The sequence below is a fragment of the Lytechinus pictus genome, chromosome 2 (assembly GCF_037042905.1).
Source record: "Lytechinus pictus isolate F3 Inbred chromosome 2, Lp3.0, whole genome shotgun sequence".
NCBI lineage: Eukaryota > Metazoa > Echinodermata > Echinoidea > Temnopleuroida > Toxopneustidae > Lytechinus > Lytechinus pictus.
The window spans coordinates 48,756,638-48,780,031 of NC_087246.1; the positions used below are offsets into that span (position 1 = coordinate 48,756,638).

Consider the following 23,394-nt stretch of genomic DNA (forward strand, 5'->3'; position numbering starts at 1 on the left):
GGTCGATTATATTATCATTTATATAATGAGAAAGTCTGATGGAATGTACACATAAGTGAAAGGAAGTGACTGCCAGAAAATGAACGTTCAAAATTCGTAAACAAGTCGACCTTCTCGTGTCTTTCAAGCAGGGGCTTTTCTTTCTTTATTGTATGCTAATTGTTAGTGACTAATATGGGATTGGGTCGTTCCAATTACCAGTCAGAGAGGGGTGTATCGTGGGTGTATCACTTTTACGAAAAGTTCGTTCAACCATTGTTCAACGGATTCTGTTTGCTCGCTCTCATCTCGAGCTTTTCGTCGAAAGTTTGTTGACTTCCCAGGCAAGGGCTACTCCATACGAGTGGGCAAAAATGTGAGCGTTTTTTGCACGGTGAATGATGGAGGTAAAATGAGGCATTGCGAAAGCGACGGGAAAAAATTGCGAACGAGAATGCGACCTGCACCGACACTTTGTCGGGCTGAAAATAATTTTTTGTTTAATCGAGTAAAATCTACCGAGCAAGAAGATGGAAATTTCATTACTATCTGTTTTACAAATAACGAAGTTATTGAATTTTAAAGTTTAGCCATCTGGAAACAGATGCACATCCCGGTGCAACCCGTCATGATGAGGGATGTTGAATGGTGATAGATATGTCACATCCCCATTTCCCCTCGTTATGTTATTAATGTGAAATAACTATTTCATATTTTCACCCATGATAATACAGCAATGCTTAGGCCCTATATGCATTAAATCAATATTCAATCCATTTTTCATTCTTGAAGGAAGAAATGAATAAATATAATTTCATATACAGCCTACAAACGAACAAGTGCATGGGGATATACTCACCAGCTTGCTCATCATCATTCATATTCACCGATATCTAAAATTTCTAAAATTTTGATTTTGATAGTTTTCAGTTTTCACTGATTGTACTTTTTCCCCGGCGACTTTTTCAGCCTGGCTATAAACAAGGACAAATAAATTATACCCAACCCTTCGCAACAATTGACGACATGGGTGTCGATCGAGGGGGGGGGGGGCGGGGGGCATTGCCCAGGGAAAATTTCTTGGGGTGCTGCGTGTATGATTCTCTACACTATATGTTGGGCAACATAGGCCCTATACTGTCCACACAACAATTGGTTAAACATTTTATCAAACTCTAGGTAATTTTCACCCAAAGCACCCATTATTTTTTAAAATTATATACCCAGAATTGTGTGGACAGTATCTTGCCAAACAGTTTTAAGTAGGCCTGCGTACACTCTCAGTAAAAAATATTGGGTAAAAGTGCTCCATGAGGGTAATTATGTGTCCATTCTTATTTATCCAGTGTGATGAAAATTCAGTTTGCCCATTCTAAAGTAATTGCTGCTTGTTTTTTTAACCTTACTGGACAATATGCTTCCTGTAGTGGGTAAAATAGGCTACTGCCCCAAATTGGTTGGACACATAAACTTACCCTCGTGCTGGTTAAAATTTTACCCAATAATTTTTACAGTGGATATGCATTGATGATTCCAGCCGCGTCCCCCTTTTTTCCGGCGAACTATACAGGACCGAGAAGAGAAATAGAAGAAAGAGACGGAGAGAGAGAGAGAGAGAGAGAGGGGGGGGGGGAGAGAAGAAATGAAGAAGAAGAATGTCTCCCCTGCCCAGCCCTTGGTCTCGCCGCACCCGCTCCTATACCTATTGTGGGGAAATCGTTTTACCGTTATATTTCTTTTCATATTGTTTATTATGTAATACATTATTCATAACATTATTCTTGTAATTTGCCCTAAAAAGGGAACCTGGACCTATATATATTTTTTTAATTAAAATAAAGGTTTATAGGGCGTAGGGGCGGGGATGGGGATGCGTCCTCTCAAATTTCCGGGTGAGGGATGCTTTGTATAAACATCCCTTATGCATACTTGAATGTGGAATTTCCTTTTTTTAATTTGAGTTTTCTTATGATATTAAATTATAGTTATTATCATGATTTTTATCGTTATTATTGTTATTATAGAGCCATTAATTATACGATGAAATCAAGTCGGGAAAGATAATGTATTTTCTTGCTCTCTTCGCTCCCTTTTGTATTTTTTTTGTAAAATAAAAAAAATGGTTACACACTCACATCCCGATACTGACGTATATAGATGAGGGTAACCCCCCCCCCCAAAAAAAGGAAAAAATTGCAAAAAAAGGGCAAAGCAAAAAGAGTTAAATATGATATTCCGCAGAACGGTTTTGAAGAGGGGGGGGGTATATAACCTTGCAAAAAACCCAAAATCAGATGGTCATTTTTACGTTTCTGTGCATGGTTTCGGAAAAAAGGTGGGGAATAAACCCCAACAAGCCCCCCCCCCCCCCGTTCCCTGTCCGCCTGAATAGTTCCAAATACCCACATAAAAGTGATCGCACTATATCAATTGGTAAAACATTCAACTTTTTTCCAAAACAATAGACAGATAGAGCATGAGAAGTAATATAAGCAACATATTCTTGCACTATATAAATTCAAGGAAATACAAAGTGCATTCATGAGTCAATCATGGCAGATTCTGTAAGGCCGTTTCTTTTCACGAGGTTATCACATGCTTGAAATTAATTTTCAAGAATATATGAACGAATGCCTTGATCAATTACATCCTGTCAATATAAACAAGAGACAGTGTTAATGACTTCTCAAGGACGTGACGTCATTCAACTTGCATGAACTGTCACACGTCCAACGACATGAATCTGCCTTTCGGGCCATCTTCCTTTTTATTTCTTTACAGGAAAGAATGAAAACTAAATGTATGTTTAAACAATGTTTTGTAAAAAAAAATAAATAAATAAACGTCTAAACTTGCCATGTGCGATGTCGTTGAATCTTTCATCACAACAAATTCAGAAAAAAAAGAGATTCGTTATGGATTTATGAAAGACAGTCGTCGGGGGCCGCGGACCGGGGGGGGGGGGGTTATGGGTGGGCTTCAGCCCCCCACTCTTTCCCAAACCATATAAGTTTCAAGTTTATTTTATTGATTTCCAATCCAAACATAAAGAATTACAATCAAATAAAATTAACAATTTTTACAAAATCAAACAAAATCTTACATTGATAAATGAACATTTTAACAATAAACAGAGTCACAAATTAAACAAAATGAAAAAAAATAACAAAACAAAAATGCTATTCGAGTATGCTGTCAGACACTGTTTGACTCTCGACTATCTGTCAATAATTACAGGGCATAAATTTTTCATAACATAGCAATGATCATCAAGTACTGATATGTCGTTCTAATTATCAATTATCATATAATTTGTGAAATATTTGTGATTGTGGGTCAGATTTAACTTGAGGCCATGCTATTAATATCCAAAAACGTAAAATTGACCATCTGCATAATTGTGATTTTTTTTTGCATGGCCACCCCCCACCCCTTCAAAACCGTTCCGCGACCTTTGGTGGTAATCGACACCTGACTTTTCTCATATTGTACATATACATATTCAGTTTCATTATCTCATTTCCCCGAGTTTTTCTCTTTCGTTCTCACTTTCCTGTGACCATCATCTATGTTACCGTTTCTAATAATTTCTTTCTTTACGTCCTGTAACTTCATCTTTTTTTCCTGCTTCAGATAGTGGAAAAAGGGCACATGAATTATGAAAATATAACTTAAAACAAAATATCTTGTAAAAATGAATAGGGCTTTTTTTGTGAAAAACCATTTGTTACGTACACCACTGAACGTGCTGATTAATTGTTTTAACATTACTATTATAATCTGTGAAGCTGGTACATTGATGCACTCTTGGTGAACTCTTCTTTTTTAGATATGTATCATCCGTTTGGTTGAAAACCTTCGTCCCAAGCATGAAATAAATCTTTACATTTTCTTTGGTATCAATGAAGACTTGAAAACAATAAATCGACAAGGTCCTGGTTGTCTGATAACTTTTTTACGTCACATCTGTCATAAGAAAAATATCTTACTTGTTTTTGTAAGTGTCAAAACAAAACACGAACACCGATCGACACCCATGATCCGAAAGGGAAAACGTCGACCATTTTTTCTTCTTTTTTTTTAAGGTGGAATGTGTCCGCATTTGATTAGCCGTTAAATGAAAGTGATGCACCGGGCTGAAAATATTCATATCTAAATAAATAGAGGAAAATTCACAGAGCACAATGCTGAAAATTTCATCAAAATCTGATAAATAATAGCGAAGATATTGAATTTTAAAGTTGAGCAATATTGTGAAAACGATTATGCACATCATCATGAATATTCAATAGATGCTGACTGATGATGTCACATCCCCACTATCCTTTTTCTTATGTTATCACATGAATCCTAATTGTTTCATTTTTCATACAAGTATGAATGATATGTTTCCCTTGTCATGCTTGTAATGAAATAAGTTGCTGCATTGAATATCTAAAGCATTTAATCAGTTGTTATTCCAATATTTTTGGTTCTTGAAGGAAAAAAATTGAGTAAACCTCATTTCATATAATAAAATACAAAAGAACAAGTGGGGGATATGACATCCTCAGTTTGCTCATTGAATATTCATGAAGACATGCCTAGAATTTCACCGGAATAATGCAAATCTTTAAATTGCCATAACTTTGTTATTGGCGTTGTCCGATTTAGATCAAATTTTCAGTGTTTTGTTTGTCTGATTTTCTTAATCTGTTCAAATCATATTAGTTTCAGCCTGGAGTACCCCTTTAAAGAAGAACATGAAATGCATATGTATATGCGCGATCTGTGGGATTCGTTTTGAATTTATAAGAGGCAATGGTAATATACGCCTAATTTTCATGTGTTTATTTTCAATATCACTATAATTTCCCCGAGTTTTTTTCTCTCACTTTCCTGTGACCATGGTCTTTATTACCTTTTATAATAAGCTCTCTCTTTAATTCATTCTTACATCTTGTAACTTGATTATTGTTTCCTGCTTCAGATAGTGGAAAAGAGCATATGAATTATGAAAATATAACTTAAAGTAAAATTTCTTGTAAAAACGAATAGGGTTTTCTGTGAAAAACAATTTTTTGTTACACCACTGAACGTGCTGATTAATTGTTTTTAACATAATACAGTTTGAAACTGGTATATGGATGCACTTTTGGTGAGCTATCTTTTTTTTTTATTCGTCATTCATGGGTTTGATTAATAACCTAAGTCCCATGAAATAAATCTTTATATTTTCTGTGTTATCGATGAATACTGAGAAAGCAAATATCGACATTTTCTGGTTATCTGATAACTTTGTTACGTCATATCTGTTATCAAAAATATTTACTAATAGTTGCAAGTTTCAAAATAAAACAAGAACACCGATCGACACCCATGATCGACGAACTATTTTTTCCCCTTTTGTTTTTCGAGAGGGAAACGTCGACCATTGTGATTGGCCATTAATATGAAATACATTATATGTTTGCACGATCTGTGGGATTCGTTATGGAATTATAATAAACGACAGTTACAATGGACGCCCAATTCTCCTGTATCAATTTTCAATATCACTATCATTTCCCTGAATTCTTTTTCTCACTTTCCTGTGACCATAATCTTTATTAACGTTTCTAATAATTTCTCTCTTTCCTTTTTGATCATGTAACTTCGTCTTGTTTCCTGCTTCAGATAGTGGAAAAGAACTTTATGAATTATGAAAATATAACTTAAAACCAAATTTCTTGTAAAAACGAATTGGACTTTTTCGTGATAAACAATTTGTTACACCACTGAACGTGCTGATTAATTTTATTATTAAGGTCAAGTCCACCCCAGAAAAAAAATGTTGATTTAGATAAAAAGATAAAAATCAAACAAGCATAACACTAAAAATTTCAACGAAATCGGATCTAAAATAAAAAAGTTATGATACAGTATTTCAAAGTTTCGCTTATTTTTCACAAACAGTTTAATGCACAACTCAGTTATATATGCAAATGAGAGAGTCGATGATGTCCCTCACTCACTATTTCTTTTGGTTTTTTGTTTGAATTACAATATTTCAATTTTTACAGATTTGACAATAAGGACCCTCTTCTTTGTACCGCAAAATGTTAAAACAATGATAATTACACATGTTCAGGGAGGAATAAAACCTTTTTTCACATGACAATGAGGAGAAAATTCGAATATTTCAAATTCCATGTAATGAAATACATGTACAAAAGAAATAGTGAGTTGATGATGTCATCAGTCTCCTTATTTGTATAGCGACCAGGATTGTGAAAATAACTTTTTGTGAAATTAAGCGAAACTTTAAATGTCATAACTTTCTTATTTAATTTACATCCGATTTTTATGAAATCTTTGATGTTATGCTTATTTGATTTTTCTTTTTTTATTAAAACCAACTTTTTTGTTGGGGTGCATGGTCATTTAACATATAAAATCTGATAATGTCTTAAACTGGTATATGGATGCACTTTTGGTGAACTCTTTTTTTTATATAAATATTTGTCATTAATGGGTTTGATTAAAAACCTTAGTCCCATGAAATAAATCTTTATATTTTCTGTGATACCGAGAAAGCAAATATCGACATGGTTCTGGTTATCTGATAACTTTCTTACGTCATATCTGCATTATCAACAAAAAATTTACTAATAGTTGCAAGTTTCAAAATAAAACAAGAACACCGATCGACACCCATGATCGACGAACTATTTTTTCCCCTTTTGTTTTTCGAGAGGGAAACGTCGACCATTTTGATTGGCCATTAATATGAAATACATTCTATATTTGCACGATCTGTGGGATTCGTTATGGAGTTATAAATGACAGTTACAATTGACCCCCAATTGTCATGTATCAAATTTCAATATCACTATCATTTCCCTGAATTTTTGTTCTCACTTTCGTGTGACCATCACCCGGACCATCATCTTTATTACCGTTTCTAATAATATTTCTCTTTCCTTTTTGATCCTGTAACTTCATCTTGTTTCCTGCTTCAGATAGTGGAAAAGAGCATATGAATTATGAAAATATAACTTAAACATAGGACTCGAATAGCACTTACACAGAATACTTTCATATTGAATGCCCCCAAATTTTGGAATTCCCTTCCTCTGAATATAAAAGAGAGTTTAAGCTTAAGGGTGGAGCCCCCACCCCATACATCTTTGTTCAGTTATTTTTTTTCCATCCATGGCCGTGCATTTATCATCTCTCAAATGTATATGCCTATATATTATTAATCTTCTACGTTTCTTTGATATTTGTGTTCTGTTGGAGAGATCAACATCATAAAAGCCTTGCTTCTTCGCTTGTATCTTTTTTAAAGCATATACGTAAATACTTTCAAAAAGGTTTGATTTATCTATATTTGTTTATTGTATATTGTTTATTACCAATTTGAAAATGTGAGCTCATTTATTGTTTCGGCCATTTGTATTGATTTATGTAATTATTTTGTTGGCCCCATTTATGTATCTCTGATATAATTTATGTTGAAAAAAAATTGATATAGAAATAAAATAAACAAAATAAACTCAATTCAAACAAAATTTCTTGTAAAAATGAAAAGGACCTATTTTGTGAAAAAGAATTTGTTGCACCACTGAACGTGTCGATGTATTGTTTTAAAACGACTATAAAGTTTGACACATGGATGCACTCTTGGTGAACTCTATCTTTTTTTTAATTCTTTATAATCGGTTCGTCCCATGAAATAAATTTTGATTTTTTTTTTCAATGAGACGATGAATACATAGAAAACAAAACTCGACATGGTCCTGGTTGTCTGATAACTCTTTACGTCATATCTGTCATTTAAAAAAAATCTTACTTGTAACTGTAAGTTAAAAAAAAAATCGAGATTCGAAATTGGATTGAGATTTCAAATTGGAATATACCTTTATTAAAATGTTCTATGCATTGTGTACTTTACTTTCAGGAAAATTCGACTGGCATTTCTTATTTTTGTTGCATATTGTGTATCAAAAATCGTCGTTTTATTCAAGTTCTTATTTTAACCTCTACTTTCATTTCCTGAACCCCTACTGGGGGGGGGGGTACGGGCCATGCCCCCTTCCCCCCAAAAAAGTACCATGACCAAAAAAAAGGAGAAAAGAAGAAAGGAAAGGAATAGGGGAAAAGGGCGAAATTATATCTTTATATCTTTCTGAATACTAAGTCCAAATTTATCACAATTTTTTTGTATGATCAAAACGGTTGAAATTGTTCCTCGCTCGCTTCACTCGCTCTGAACTTTGAAAAAAAAATTGGTCCTTGGCGCCATGTCTGACCCCCTCAAACTTTTTGGCCCATTACGCTTCTGTCCTAAAATAAAATATACCCTATTTACGATCCTGTAAAATATAAAGACTCCCCTATAGGCATATATAAATAGTAATAAAAAAATACATCCTCAATATTTTTACTGTTAGACCTATACGTTTATACTTGAAACAATTGTTACGATTAATGGAGAGAATACACGCATGGAGATGGTAATGTTTCCTTTGTTTTCTTTTGTCGTTTTTGATGTAACATTATTATACGCCTTTTTATTCTATATGTATAATGTATCTACTTTGTATATTTTTATCATTTGTTGTTTAGTTTTTCTGCTTTTAGGGCCCCTTCTAATACTAGTACCATCTTTTGCTGAAAGGGCACCCTTTTTTAATATTGTTCAATAAATAAATAAAATATGGATACATGATATGGTCAAAAATCGATAATTCTTTATTATATTACAAATGACGATCGCGCAATACATTTCGACCTGATTTCACTCACTGATCATACTGAAACGCACACACCCTTGAGCGCTCTCCAGAAATGATACACAATTAATCTAAAAAATCCTTCAACTATCTCTGGCCTGAATACACCTATATAGCAACGACAGATAAAGATTTAGTTACGATCGAGCTGCTTTTGTTGTCAAGGATGGTGATTAATTAGGATGATTTATGGGAAGCAGAATTAAAATTCATCCGGATATTTTCCAGCCCTGCAGTCAAAATGAAAATCATGCAGAGGCCTATTTACCTATCCGATTGCGAGTCTGCATAAAAGTCTGTTTCAAGTTGTATTTAGATTGATTTGATAGAAAGTAAGGGACTCATTCTAAACATCCTCCTCATCGTCGTCGTCGTCAGAATTTCAAAGACGTGGAATCGTCGCTATCATATTCACAATTCATTATCATCTCATTAACATCACCGTCTTTCTCATCGCCATCACCATTCCATCATCATCATTATCTTCATCATCATCATCCTCCTCCTCATCATCATCATCATTCCATCAACATCCCATCATCATCATCATAATCATCCTCATCATCATCACCATCATCTTCATCATCCTCCTCCTCATCATCATCACGACCATCATCATCGTCATTCCATCATCATCATCATTGTAATCATCATCATTCCGCCGACTCTCACACAGACCTACAAATGTATTGTAAATTCTGTAATTCTATTACACAACCTCCTCAACCCCACCCTTATATCTTAATTATTAAAAGATTACTCATACCAACTACCAGATTCACCAACCAACTATTTGGAAACAAAACCCCGCCCACGCTAGTGTAGACATTAGACGAAATAAAAGAAAACTAACACTTGTTTTCATAGTGAAAATAAACAAGCTGCAGGACCAAATTTAATTACGACATGTATATCAACATTATTGTGCAATATAATTATTAAATATATGTCCCGCAAAATCTCTCATAAAATGAATCTATTGACTAAAAGACGAGGTGTAAGGAATGTCTGGCTGAATAAAGTAGATAGAAATCCAGACAAGTCGTCATCGGTGAGTCGGCTTCGATCAATAACCGAGTTTACCAAGCCACGTCATAATGTTCTGGGATTCCCCTACTGCGCTATTCAACATGTCATACCACAGCTAGTCTATTAGCCTCACGGTTCATATACATCAATAACATTGAAATCCACCATTTATAAACCTGCTATAATAACGATGAGTCTCTGACATACAAGAGGTCATAGTACAAGATATGGGTGACGTCATGAAAATCCCCTGAAATATATATATAAATAGATTATTAGGTCACCAATGAAGCATTTGTGCTAGAAGAACGGGTTTATCCACGTTTTGTAAACATGTTCAAACATGAATCTGATACTCGACACAAAAAGAAAGTGAAAGACCAGCATAGCTACGTTTCCAACAATTAAAAATTAGTCTAAAAATCAATCACATGATTAAAACCTTCAATTGCATATATTTCTGTCAAAATAGTTGCCAATGTGATGAAACCAATACCAACTCCTATAATTAACATCACAAGTTCCCTTTCGTTTGTTTCACTCATAACTGTTTAAAAAATAACTACACCTTTTTCTTCCTCGGAATTTCACACAGTTCTTTAGAACCCTTGCTTCCTGATTGATACCAACGAGAAATTTGTGAGCGAAGTAAGTGTCACCTTAATTATTCTAATTTCAATTGAAATATGTTCAGGGTTTCCACAAAAGATTATTGGGTTATGAATTGGGTGTTTTCCCCATGTTCAACATGTGGTTGAATCCCTAAATGATTAAAATCTGTGAGACCAACAAAACAAAAAGAAAGATACTGCCATACAGAGGATTAGCGGCCTTTAAAGATGTTTTTGAGATTATTGTAGCCCAGTAGGCAGTAGGATCAATGGAGGGTGCAAACTCAACTCGTTACTTTATATAGGGTGGCTTTTAATGAGAGGGTTATAACTTTATACGCTGTTTTGTTTCAATAAACGTGGCCTATATAAAATAGTTTCAAGAAACATTTTTTTTCCTTGAGGAATGCGGTGTTGGTCAGCACCTACAATTAACAGAAAATCTTTCATGAAGAGATATTTCTAAAGGAGCAAAATATGTGGGTCAGCACTTTTTTTTTCTCGACAAAAATTCTTTGAAATAAACTGCAGAGCAACTAAACGATAGTGGCCATTCCCAAGCTACATTTCACAGAAACAAGGCCATATTTGTTAGTGACTAAAGATAGTGGCCCGTATTCTGAAGTCGGGTTTAACTTAAACTCAGGTTTAAAGTTGTGGTTTAAGTATGGGAAGCCAAAAGTATCAACATTTTTATTAAGTTGTGTGTTTCGTATGTTTACTGCGCTCTTTCCTGATTCATCGATGGTGAAGACAATCATCTATTTATACTTCCTAGACAATTATGAATGATTTGAGAGCCAAATGAGCAGAAATATGATATCTCTACTGTTAGTGATTTATGTAACAATTGGCTTCCCATACTCAAACCACAATTTTAAACCTGAGTCTAAGTTAAACCTGACTTCAGAATACGGGCCAGTGAGTTCAGGAAGAAATATGTATAACACATGATAACATTACATAATATATTGCGCAACTGATGAAACTTTCGATCATGAATGAAGTTGATATTGTAGTTAAGTTGAAAGCAGTTTCAGAAGTGGTTTTAACACAGGTTATTGGCCTTAAATAAGGAAACATGAATATTATACATATCAAAGTCATGACCCCTTCAATGCTTTATTCTCTGGTGTCAGCTTCCTTTCGGTTTCTGAAACTTTCTGTTTTCCTCCCAATAAACACTTCTTAACAAGTCCATAGATTACAAATATATTGACACAAGAATAAAGATAATTCAAGGTACAGACTGAAGTATATTTTGAGTGCAAGAACAGTATACTGATTTGTACTCATACAATAAACTCTGTAGATTGGCAACAATTCATGTAGTCCCTTTATTGATGCAATACCATTCACATTTGCCTATGGTATACTTGTATTTTATTTAATTTACCACAGTAAACCCCTTAATAATTTCTTTTTTTTTGTCGTACATGTAGAAAATATTCCTCAAGAATTTTAAAAATGATTACCTCACATACAGAATAAGGGGCCAATTCATTAATAGAAATTCTTGAGAAATAATTGTAATAATTTTGTTTCTCTGATGGTAGTAATTTTGATTTCACAGAAAAACATAAAACAAAGGTAAGGAGAATGACATCATCAGCTGATTCATTGCATATGGTATATAATGACAAGCAAACAGCTGTTTCACTTGAATAATGCACTAAGTAACTCAAAACTGCGGTAAGTTCATCATTTCATCAATTTAGGATGAAACTTGTTACGTTTACTGATAACTGAAACCATATTCATTTCAGGACGGCGCACCCCTTGTAACCAAACACAAGTATATTGGGAATAAAATTGGCAAGGACACAACTCACAAATCATCTGACACACATATTCAGAGCATAATGGTTCTTGCAACGCTGGGGAGACCAGGAAGTAGATACAGTGAAAATGATATGCATGCATATCAAATCAAAACTGTTGGCATATATTTTTGCTGGCATGATGGTACTTACAAAAACAATTCATATGAAAATAAATGATTGGCAAACCCCATTGGACTTTAGATTCATCAGAGCACACACAAAAGAATCAAGCTAAAAGAAATATTAAATTGAGGCACCAATATTGACATTCTTTCCCTAGCCCTAAATGAAAGAAGTGCATGTATAACTTCAACAAGATCATTGGAAATAATCAAATGGTATTGACAAATCAGTAACAGAACTCTGACAAATATATATAAATCACACCAAACTTGATTAATGTCACCAAAAGAAGCTATGTCTTTCTTCCTTCATCCAAATCTGGTGAACATGATACGTGTGGCACCAATGTATTAAAAGTCCATTCCATGTAGAATCCTTGTACTAGAAGGTCCTTCGTTCTAATTGAGGCCACCACCTTTGACTTTAGCACGGACATACTGCTCCTGTTCATCGGAAAGGCCCAGGGACTCCAGCTCCGCCTCAAAATCCTTGAGCTTGCCGAAGCCGCCGAGGTATCCGTTGAGGCGCGCTGCAGTGTAGGAGGACACCTCCTCATTGGGCTTGAAGATGAGGCTCTGGAACAGGCTGCGTTGCTGACGGAGCATGTACTTCTGGTGGTAACTGTAAAGAACAAAGGAAAAATGGATGGTCAGTGAATCAGTTGGCACAAATGGAATTCATGGTTCACTCAAAGCTCCAGTTCTGTAGCTAAGATAACATTGGCATGAAACTGATGGGATACTTTCATATAGTCCAAATTATCTGGCAAAAAAATACATTTTTTTATTTATTCCATCCATCCATCCATCCCTCTCTCTCTCTCTCTCTCTCTCTATCTATCTATCTATCTATCTATCTATCTATCTATCTATCTATCTATCTATCTATCTATCTATCTATCTATCTATCTATCTATCTATCTATCTATCTATCCATTTATTTATTTATATATTTATCTATTTATTTATTTATTTATTTATTTGTTTATTTATATATATATATATATTTTTTTTTTTTTGGGGGGGGCTACTTTTCACAACCTACTGCTTAAATATGCAACATTGGATAAGCTTTAGCATTGCAGTGAATGGGGAATTTTGGGGGCTCTTTTTAATTTCCTGGGCTGCTTTCAGCATAGCCCCCGTGCATTTTTCCCTTACAAGTTACGAGTATTAAGACAGGGAGATAGGGTTGGCAACTTGGTGTCTCCCACATAGGTCATATTGTGCAATCACGGTCCAATCTAAGGCCTAATTCTTAGTTTTTAGTGTAATAAGTTGAGGAGAGAAATGCATATTTCCCATCAAATTGACAGAGAAATATATATGTGAACCCTGAGATTGATTGCTATTTCTCTCAAGAATTACAGAGGGTAAATGTTAGTCTATTCAAGCCATAACAGTCCAATGACAATGGTGACAAGTCCTTAAATTCAAATTGGGAGAAATTCACTTTTCCCATCTTTAATTACTAGATAATCAATCGAGTGTTGTCTTATCCAAATACCTACCCTCAATCACATGAAATTGTTTATTCAATATGAATTCATCTCAATCGTGAAAATACTTAACATCTTCTTAGTTAAATTGCCTAAAATGATGGCTCCTGAACTCAGAACAAGGGGTGACAAATAATTCTAGATCACATCAAAAATGTAATCAAATGGTAAAAGTTGTGAATATACTCTTCTTTATTCCTTAAAGGCCAAGTCCACCTCAGAAAATGTAGATTTGAATCAATGGAGAAAAATCAGACAAGCATAATGCAAAAAATTTCATCAAAATCAGATGTAAAATAAGAAAGTTATGAAATTTTAAATTTTCACATATTTTTCACAAAATAGTTATGCACAATTTGCTTACATGCAAATGAATGGACCGATGATGTCCCTCACTCACTATTTCTTTTGTTTTTTATTGTTTGAATTATACAATATTTCAATTTTTACAGATTTGACATTAAGGACAAAGTTGACTGAACCATAAAATGTTTAACAATGGTAATTCTATAGGTTCAGGGAGAAATAAAACTTTGTTTCTTCAGACAATGGGGAGAAAATTAAAATATTTCATATTTCATATGATAAAATACAAAAGAAATAGTGAGTGAGTGATGTCATCAGTTCCCTCATTTGCATACTGACCAGGATGTGCGTATAACTGTTTTGTGAAATTAAGCGAAACTTTAAAATGTCATAACTTTCTTATTTTACATCCGATTTTGATGAAATTTTCAGTGTTATGTTTGTTGGATTTGTCTCTTTTTATTCAAATCAACTTTTTGTTGGGGTGTACTTGTTCTTTAATCAAGAAAACAGGCTGGCTAAGTTTCAATATCTTCCGCCCGTCTTTGGAACAAACTCCTTCCAACTCTCTGAAACATCTTTTCTCTTGACCTCTTCAAAAACTTAAAACACACCTGTACAATTATAAGCCATAACTTGTTTTATGCCGTTAACAACACTTTATATCTATTGAAAAAAAATACTGTATAAATCCAATCATTACGATTATTACTATTTTGCTATTTTGGAATTCACTTTTTTTTCAGTGTACCATCCATTATACAAAGCATGAACAATTCAGTGCATTACAAGAAGGAAAAAAAAATATTCAAGATCTTATATTCTCAAAATCAATTTTGTGTTGAAAAAAAATTATATTTTAACCTTTACAATATTAGATTTTGTGTGGCAAAGTTTACCTGAATTTCAAGCTGGTAATAAATTCAGGTGGACTTGGGCGCACAAAATTGTGTATTGTAAGGGTTAAAATATTTTTTTTTCTCCTGATAAAACCTTTGTCAACACAAAATTGATTTTGAGAAGATCTTGAATCTTTTTTTTTCCTTCTTGTAAATGCATTGAATTGTTCATGCTTTGTAAAATGCTACACTGTAAAGAAGTGAAAAAAAACCCCCCAAAATAGTTCATCATAAATCTAACTAAAAATGAACAAAGAGGGCAGCATCACTAAAATGCAGTCTTTGAGCATTAAATGCAAGTTCTCCACAAGATTATACAATGTGGAGTCACAAGGCAATAACCATTATGTGGGCAAAGTTCAACGAGTGTAAACATACATGTAGCAATTTAGCCTATAAAATATACGAATGCTGATGTGAAGCTAATACCCAAATCTATTCTTCATTAAATAGATGATGAAGAATCTCATTGATGGCCTAAAGGGAGATCAAAAAGCCATCACACATCTACATGCTCCAATATCCAAGGAAATAGTATTTGTGGATGTTATGGGTAGGGGTCTTTAGAGACTGCTACAAGATAGACTGATTTTGACTATCATCATTATTTAAAATGGGAATGCGAATCATTGTAGAAAAAATGGAAATACTGAATTAAAAGCAACAACCGACAATTAGGAAATTGAATAGTTTACTACATGCAAACTTACATGTAAAGTAAACTATCCATTTAGTCAAATATTTGCTTACAGGTATGCACATATAATACTACAGCTTATGCAGTGAAGATACCTCTTCTAAGCAAGATTTCTCATAAGACGAACAGATTCCTGTGGTCCCCCCAAATTTGACTAATACCATGGTCACATTTGCTCTACGGCGGCCGTACGGCGAGTCGAAAACAGCCGTTTTATTAATTTTGATTCAAACCACTTATATGAAGTTGGACAAAAAATGTTAAAACGGCTGTTTTCGACTCGCCGTACGGCCGCCGTAGAACAAATGTGACCATGGTATAAGTCAAAGTTCCCTTTATTTCAAGTTCCATACAAAAAAAAATATATCTTTTTATGTCTATTTCAAATTCAACTGAAAAAAAAGATGATCATATGAATGATGCAATTCCATCTTTTCAATGTTCTTCTAAACCCGATATTGATCAAATTCTGTAATGAAAAAAAAATGTTCTCCATCGTCTCCATCTGAAAAAATATTGCTTTTTTACATACATAGTGATATAATTATAGTTTCACTATACAATGAAGGCAATGATGGTGATATGACTACCACCACTACTACGATTGCCACTACCACCACCACTCCACCACAACCACCACCACCACCACCACCACCACTACTACTACTAGTACTACTAGTACTACCACTACCACTACTACTACTACTACTACTACTACTACTACTACTACTACTACTACTACTACTACCACCACCACCACCACCACCACCACCACCACCACTGCTGCTGCTGCTGCTGCTGCTGCTGCTGCTACTGCTGCTGCTGCTGCTGCTGCTGCTGCTGCTGCTGCTGCTGCTGCTGCTGCTACTACTACTACTACTACTACTACTACTACTACTACTACTACTACTACTACTGCTGCTGCTACTACTACTATTACTAAGAAGTATTTCTACTTCATCCACTGACTACCACTACCATTCCCCCTCCTAATAACCTCCCCCCCCCCCAAAAAAAAAAAAAAGGTATTGCTATGGTGAACTACTCACTCTTCTGCATCATAGAATGTCTCTGCTGGCTTGATCTTTGTCTGGATCTGTCTCTTGACGATCTTCTGATGTTCATCCCTGGTGCTCTCAGCGACTTCCTTCTGCTTCTCGCCGTGGTAGAAGATAGCTGACATGTACTGGTTCTTGTGGCAAGTTGTGCTGTCATGGTTCGCCCAGAACTTCTTCAGCAACTTCTCGTAGCTGGTTTTGGTTCGGTCAAACTCAATCTGCACGGTTTCTGTATGGTCCCCACTGCCAGAACAGGAGGTAGATATAAATGCAGAATAATATACGTTCTATAAAGATTTGTATACTTACATGTAGCAACAATTACATTGTTAATTTACATCATAAAAGGGGGCATGTATAGTACTCTTTTTTTTGGCCATAAAATGCACCATAGTGCAAAATACATGTAGGCGCATCAAAAATACATACTTGTATGGTATTGCGAACATGTGAATAGTATGTAGTTTTATATGCCAACTTGCCAAGGATTTACATTTGTACATTCAATTCAGTTCAATTCATTTATTTCCATACTCAAATCAAACGGTATAAAAAATGAGATACATGTAGGAGGCAAGGGCCTTGTGGCGCTCACCTACAACATGCACAATGCACTTCTAGCTATGTCACAAAGAAAATTTAATACCTATCTTAATTCTTGAACGGGTGATTTAAAATTGTTCAGATTTGTGAAAGAAAAATTTTAATTTATACCATACAAATAACGCTTATTTATGAATGTGTTGTGGATGATGCAATGCACTCGAGTGTACAATTACTTACACCTACATCATTATTGTGAAAAACCCCTAAGTGCGTTGATTGCCACAAAGCAAACACTATCATCTGTGCACTTTATACATATACAATGAATGTATCCCATATTGTTTTATGTAACTGTGATATAAAATCGTTTTGAATATGTTAGTTCCTCCTTTGGTTTCAAGGTCTAACGCACTAAAAACACTCATTTGAAAAGACTAACATAAATGCAGTCTCAATTCAATGTACATCATGTCTCCACTGAACAACAATTATCAAACAACCAACCAAATTACAATCCTAATGCACAAAATATTTGTTTTCAGAGTAAAAATTCAAATAAGAATTACTTTGAAGAAGAACCCCAATTACTTTTTTTTTTTTCAAATCTAACCCCCCAAAAAATAAAAAAATAAAACAACTGATTACAAGAACTGGAAGTTAATTTTCGAGTGATATCATTTTCAAATAAAGGCTCAGATTTCACTTCATTTGAATCAACTTCCCTGACCGTGCCTTGGTTATGACTGTACAAGTCTTTCATATTATCTTTCATATGTTCTTACCATGTTCAAATATCAATTATCATATCAGAATATTTTTCTAAACATAGAACTGTTACTCAATCCCTTTTATAGGCCTAATTGAAACAATAGAAATGTAATCAGGTTACTGCACTAGACTACAATATTTTTTCTTAAAAATCATTGTTTGCGTTGTGTGTTAATGTGCAGATTGCCTCTTCCGATTAAATAGCAGTATCACTTCCTGTATACACAGTAGAATATATCCTGAATATTGAGGACTCATTTATAAAATGATAGTACCCTTTTTTCAAGTACTGAAACTATAATGTCAAAAAGAGTACTTGTACCAATTACAATTCACTTTTTTAGTATGAAAGTCGATTTTAAAGCCCATCTCGGCCATAAGTTTTGTAATTAATTACCAATTCCCAATTATTTCCAGTCAGTTTCTTATCAGCAGAATGTATACAAATACATTTAAATTTCAAAGTGTTATTGTTCACATCAACACTTGAAATCAATATTTTTGCAGTCTTGTAATTAATTGCAAATTTGCAGCTGACTACTGGTCTGCTGCTTGGGATATGATTATTTTTCAACATTTCAAAATTATCAACCTATTTTAGGATAGTAAATGCAATCGAATGAAAATGGGTATTGTAAATAATTGAAAAATTTGCAATTTCTTACTGGTCTGATTCTTGTGACTTGAACTGACATCGATTTCAGATTTACAATTGATTACAAAGTCTGTTTCTTACAACTGAAAGTAAGCACTCATTGCTTTTCTACAGTATATTTAAAATTGTTCTATCAATTATTAATATGCAAAATATAAGGTTTTGGGATAGAAAAAAAAAACAATTGCAAACTTGCAACTGATGACTACTTTGTTTCTTGCAGTTGAAACTGTGTATACTACTTGTGATCTGGTACTACAAAATTAACCTAATTTCATACTGTGTGATTTCAGTAAGTCTTTATGGAGTGTTTTGTACAGAACTTTATACATGAATACTGTACTAAAAAAAAATATGGGTCTTTTTTTTGTGACACATCATTTGCTCCTGCTGCATTTGCTCAAGTCTTAATATCTTAGAGGGCACAGCATTAGTGTTAGGGTTGTAATAGATTTTAAGGGGGGTTCTGAACTTCTGAGCAACGTTCAGATAAGGATCCGGATTTATTTAGATTTAGAGGTTAGGTTTTAAGTTATGTTAGGCATATTATGCAAATTATGCATCGGAGCAGTTGCCACTGGAACAAATATTATGGAACCCTTTCTTGTAGTTGTTAGCTGAATATTTCTCTCACTTTGTTCCATGAATTTAAAACTGAGCTTAAATTCTTGCATTGATACAAAACAATAAACAGGACGTGCTTAACTTTGGCGGCCATTTGATGACTCCTCCCATGAACTTATATAGGGCTCTCTAAAATATTCTTTTGTCAGCTTTACATAATAGTGGGGAAAGAATATGCAAGCTTGCAACTTTTCTCAAAAGGTAATTTTAATGTTTGGGAGTGAACAATATGCTTGTTAAGTGGATTAGTTCAGGAATATCAGGGGCTCCCTGGTCATATTAAAGCTTAAATCTCCTCTTTTAGAAGATCTTATTCATTTTTGGATGCCTGGCCACATACTACAAAACAATGAACCGGATGTGCTTAACACTTGCATTAAATTTGGGGGCAGTTTGTTTGATGACACCTTTCATGAAAAATCTACAGGGATCTCTAACACTCCTTTTAACACCCTCGGACAATAACAGGAGTGGGAGAATAAGTGGGCATCAATTTCTCAAAACAAAAGTTAGCTTTTTTGTTTGGGAGTGATTCTTTGTTTAGTGGATTAAATTAGATTGGGGGGGGGTGTCATTTTAAAGCTTAAATCTGTTCCTTGAGAAAGGATCTTGAAGTTTTTATTCATCTCTAAAGATTTCTTGAAGTTCTTAAGATTCATTTCTGAAGACTTTTTGTGTGTTTAGTGGAGCCTGGTCACATATTGATAGGCAGAATTGATCAATTGGTATCTGTTGCAGATTTCAAACTGAACTTTGCAATCAAAATAGAGAGAGAAAAATTAAAAACAAAAAATATATATAACATACACATAAAATGTGTCATAATACTAGATACACATAAAATGTATACTAGGCCTACATGGACACATGACACCACTGTATGTACATGCACACAACCACAACCACTTTGCACAAGCAACCTCACATGGGCGTGCCATCCAACCACACGCAACTGTCTATAACTTCCTTGTATGTTGCAACATCCCACTCCCCCTGGATGTGGACGACTTCAACAAGATCCCTTGCACAAGATACTTACAGGCTGTAGTAGGTGGGAAACTTCTTGCTTCCACCCGTGTACCCGACCTTGGTACGGACCACCCCCGGGGCACAGCCAAACTGTGCCTCGGGGAACCAAAATCAGCTCATGGCAAAGGTGGCGGTCTCCAGATCGTCCTTCGCAATCTTGGGCTCTTCCCGCGGCATCCTGTTAGATGCGATCTGAAGGGAACACAATGAATGGAGAGAGATATTGAATAAAAATCCACAAAAGCAATTTTAATAGGACCTGATAAAACTTTGATATTAACTGTATCAACTTCCTTGTTTAATGCACCTACACTACACTACATTTATAATTGTAAGCATTTGAATAAAACCACTGTGTGAGTACTAACCAGATGAGTGTAAGGTCAATTTACCATGCACGCTCAACAGTCAACAGGAAAGTGAAACCAAAATTATGAAAGTTTAAAAACGAATAGTGAGTATCAGGCATGTTTACAAGTGTACATGTATTGATGTGTGATTAACTGAATAGTGGGATACGGTACATCAATCATCCTTGTCAAATCTCTCTAGACTAGATTTCAAAGTAAAATTCTATGGGACGGATGGAACCCGCCCCCCTTAAAAATTGATTTTGCTTATATACAAAAATTTTTCCTCAAGTGCGCACTGGTAATTTTTCATCAGTTTAATTTTCTATGAAAAAAAAAAAATCTTGGTAAGAACATGGAGCTACTAACAGATACAAAGGCCTACTAAGCTAAGCTAGCTACGGTCTCAACCACGAGTTTGAGCACAGCCTGGACTACAGGTATTTGAAGGCTTCATATTTGTGCATTATTTGTTGATAAATGCATGATGTAAATTTAGTATGGGGTCCGGACAGCCCGACCCTGGACAGCCCGACCCGCTGCCCTGGACAACTCGTCCTGGTCGAGTTGTCCAGGGTTGGCTCTGAATCGGACAACTCGACCACTAGAATTCTTCTTCGGAATTTCATGAAATAAAATTTCAAACTTTACTTCAAAAGTATTTTCCCGCATAATCCATGTTTCTACAATACATTCTCGACAGGAAAAATCAACTCAAATTCGCAGACCATGAACACAGGGGGCGGTATCGGTTTGTCAACTTGAGATTCTCGTTGCAAGGGAACCCGCTTTATTTTCTTTTAAAAGAGCTCAAAATGCATAGAAATGTCAATTTTTATTTCAAGAATGTATTGTAGAAACATAAATTACGCAGACAAATACTTTTGAAGCGATGTGGGAAAATTTATTTCATGAAATGTTGAAGAATTCAAGTGGTCGAGTTGTCCAGGGCAGCGGGTCGGGCTCTCCGGTGGTCGGGCTGTCCCGGATTCAAATTTACTTACATAGGTTTATAGCGCTATAAGAGGAAACATCCACAGTAAAACTTGGATAGATTACAGTCAAATGTCATGGGGACTGAGCAAAATTTATTGACTTGGGCGGATACTCAACACACAAACTTTGACCTCAGAATTTAGAGTAGAGAGAGTCTTAACTATTGTGAAAAGTTATGTACCTTTTTTACCCTTCGATAAAATAACAACTATTTTCGTTAAATTTGGTAAACATTTGTGAAAAATAGACAACAGAAAAATCTAGCAGTGATCAAGTTTTACTCAAAATTGGCTCCCCTACAAATTCTACTTCAGGTCTTAAAACTTGAGGAAAGTTTTCCTCAGACTGACACCAGACAGATCGAGGTGTCTGCCTGTATACCATACCCAGTCATGCCAGTTGTGTGTCCAGACAATCAAATCAATTTTAAACAGCCCTTTGAAAAAGTTATCAAGCAAAGTCTCATAATTTTTTAGTAACAAAATATTAGGCAATTTTATTGAGAATGAAATTGAAGATTGCAGCTAATGAATTCATATTTTTGTGTACAATCCAAAGACAGACAAGAAGGTTTCAAAACATAAACAGTCGATCATGACAGTATACATGTATCTAAGTGGACCCATCCTAACCACAGCAAGTTGCAATTGCAAAAATTAACGTTACTCGTCAGAATATGAGTAACGGTAGGATGGGGGGTCGGGTGTCCGGACAGTTTATCTTTTTGAAGCCTTCTTTTTTGTCTTAAGATTACACTAAAAATATGAATTCAATACTTGTAATCATCTTCTATTTTGTTCTTTATAATATTTCCTAACATTTTGTACTAAAAATTGATGAAACTTCGCTTGTAATTTTTTCCAAACGACTTTCTAAAATTGATCGTCCGGACACACAACTGGGTATACAATTTACAAGAATAAATTGAAGGAACAAGTGGTAGGCCCAACAATAACATTACACGATTCATGAGTATGGTGACGTCCTGTAATACTAGTAATAATATTAATAAAATTCAAATTCTTCTTAGCACTCCTCTGCAGTGCCACTGACGGAAAGAATAAAAGTGAACAAATTGTGAATGTGAAAAAACAAACAAACCTTTCCGTTCATTTGCCCCATGGCATGCATGCAAAAAAGAATTCAAATGATGTCTAGAAATTCACCTTTGCTACAGAAAATAGTGACCAACTGCCGAATTCTGCTCGTGATAGCTGTGCTATCCTTCCAATTGCCAATAATGCCATGTAATGCAGAAGTAATTATATATAAAATGCTTTTGATACGTCGGAAGGTCCGGGTGCGGAGGTCATTTTAGTCTAGTTCTAGACGATATTAAACGAATTTATTTGCACCGATATATACGTTCTATTCCGTGCGTACGCCCAGCCGAGTGTGCGCGCAAAACCGAGAACCTGTATTTCCTCGGAGTACAGGTTCTCGGTTTTGCGCGCACACTCGGCTGGGCGTACGCACGAAATAGAACGTATATATCGGTGCAAATAAATTCGTTTAATATCGTCTAGAACTAGACTAAGGTCATTTCAGATCAGACTCAGAGTATGACTAACACATTTTGGTGTAAGCTGTATCTGAAAAATCAGCGTTCAGCGACAAGACCGTAGGAGTGAATGGAGAACATTGCGC

General features: G+C 34.9%; 1 protein-coding gene across 2 annotated transcripts; it reads right to left on the reverse strand.

Moving 5' to 3' along the window:
- Positions 1-9,590: 9,590 nt before the first annotated feature.
- On the reverse strand, positions 9,591-23,341 carry LOC129254109 (peptide methionine sulfoxide reductase-like). 2 transcript variants are annotated; one of them, XM_064095006.1, is made up of 4 exons: positions 22,849-23,341; positions 20,412-20,593; positions 16,771-17,022; positions 9,591-12,942 (listed from the first exon to the last, which is right to left on the reverse strand). In XM_064095006.1, the coding sequence occupies exons 3-4, from the start codon at positions 16,902-16,904 to the stop codon at positions 12,720-12,722; spliced, it is 357 nt and encodes a 118-aa protein (XP_063951076.1). In that variant the 5' UTR covers positions 16,905-17,022; positions 20,412-20,593; positions 22,849-23,341; the 3' UTR covers positions 9,591-12,719. The 2 variants fall into 2 exon arrangements, with proteins under 2 accessions (XP_063951076.1, XP_054748536.2); XM_054892561.2 differs by having other exon boundaries at positions 22,914-23,144.
- Between the last annotated feature and the right edge of the window lie 53 nt (positions 23,342-23,394).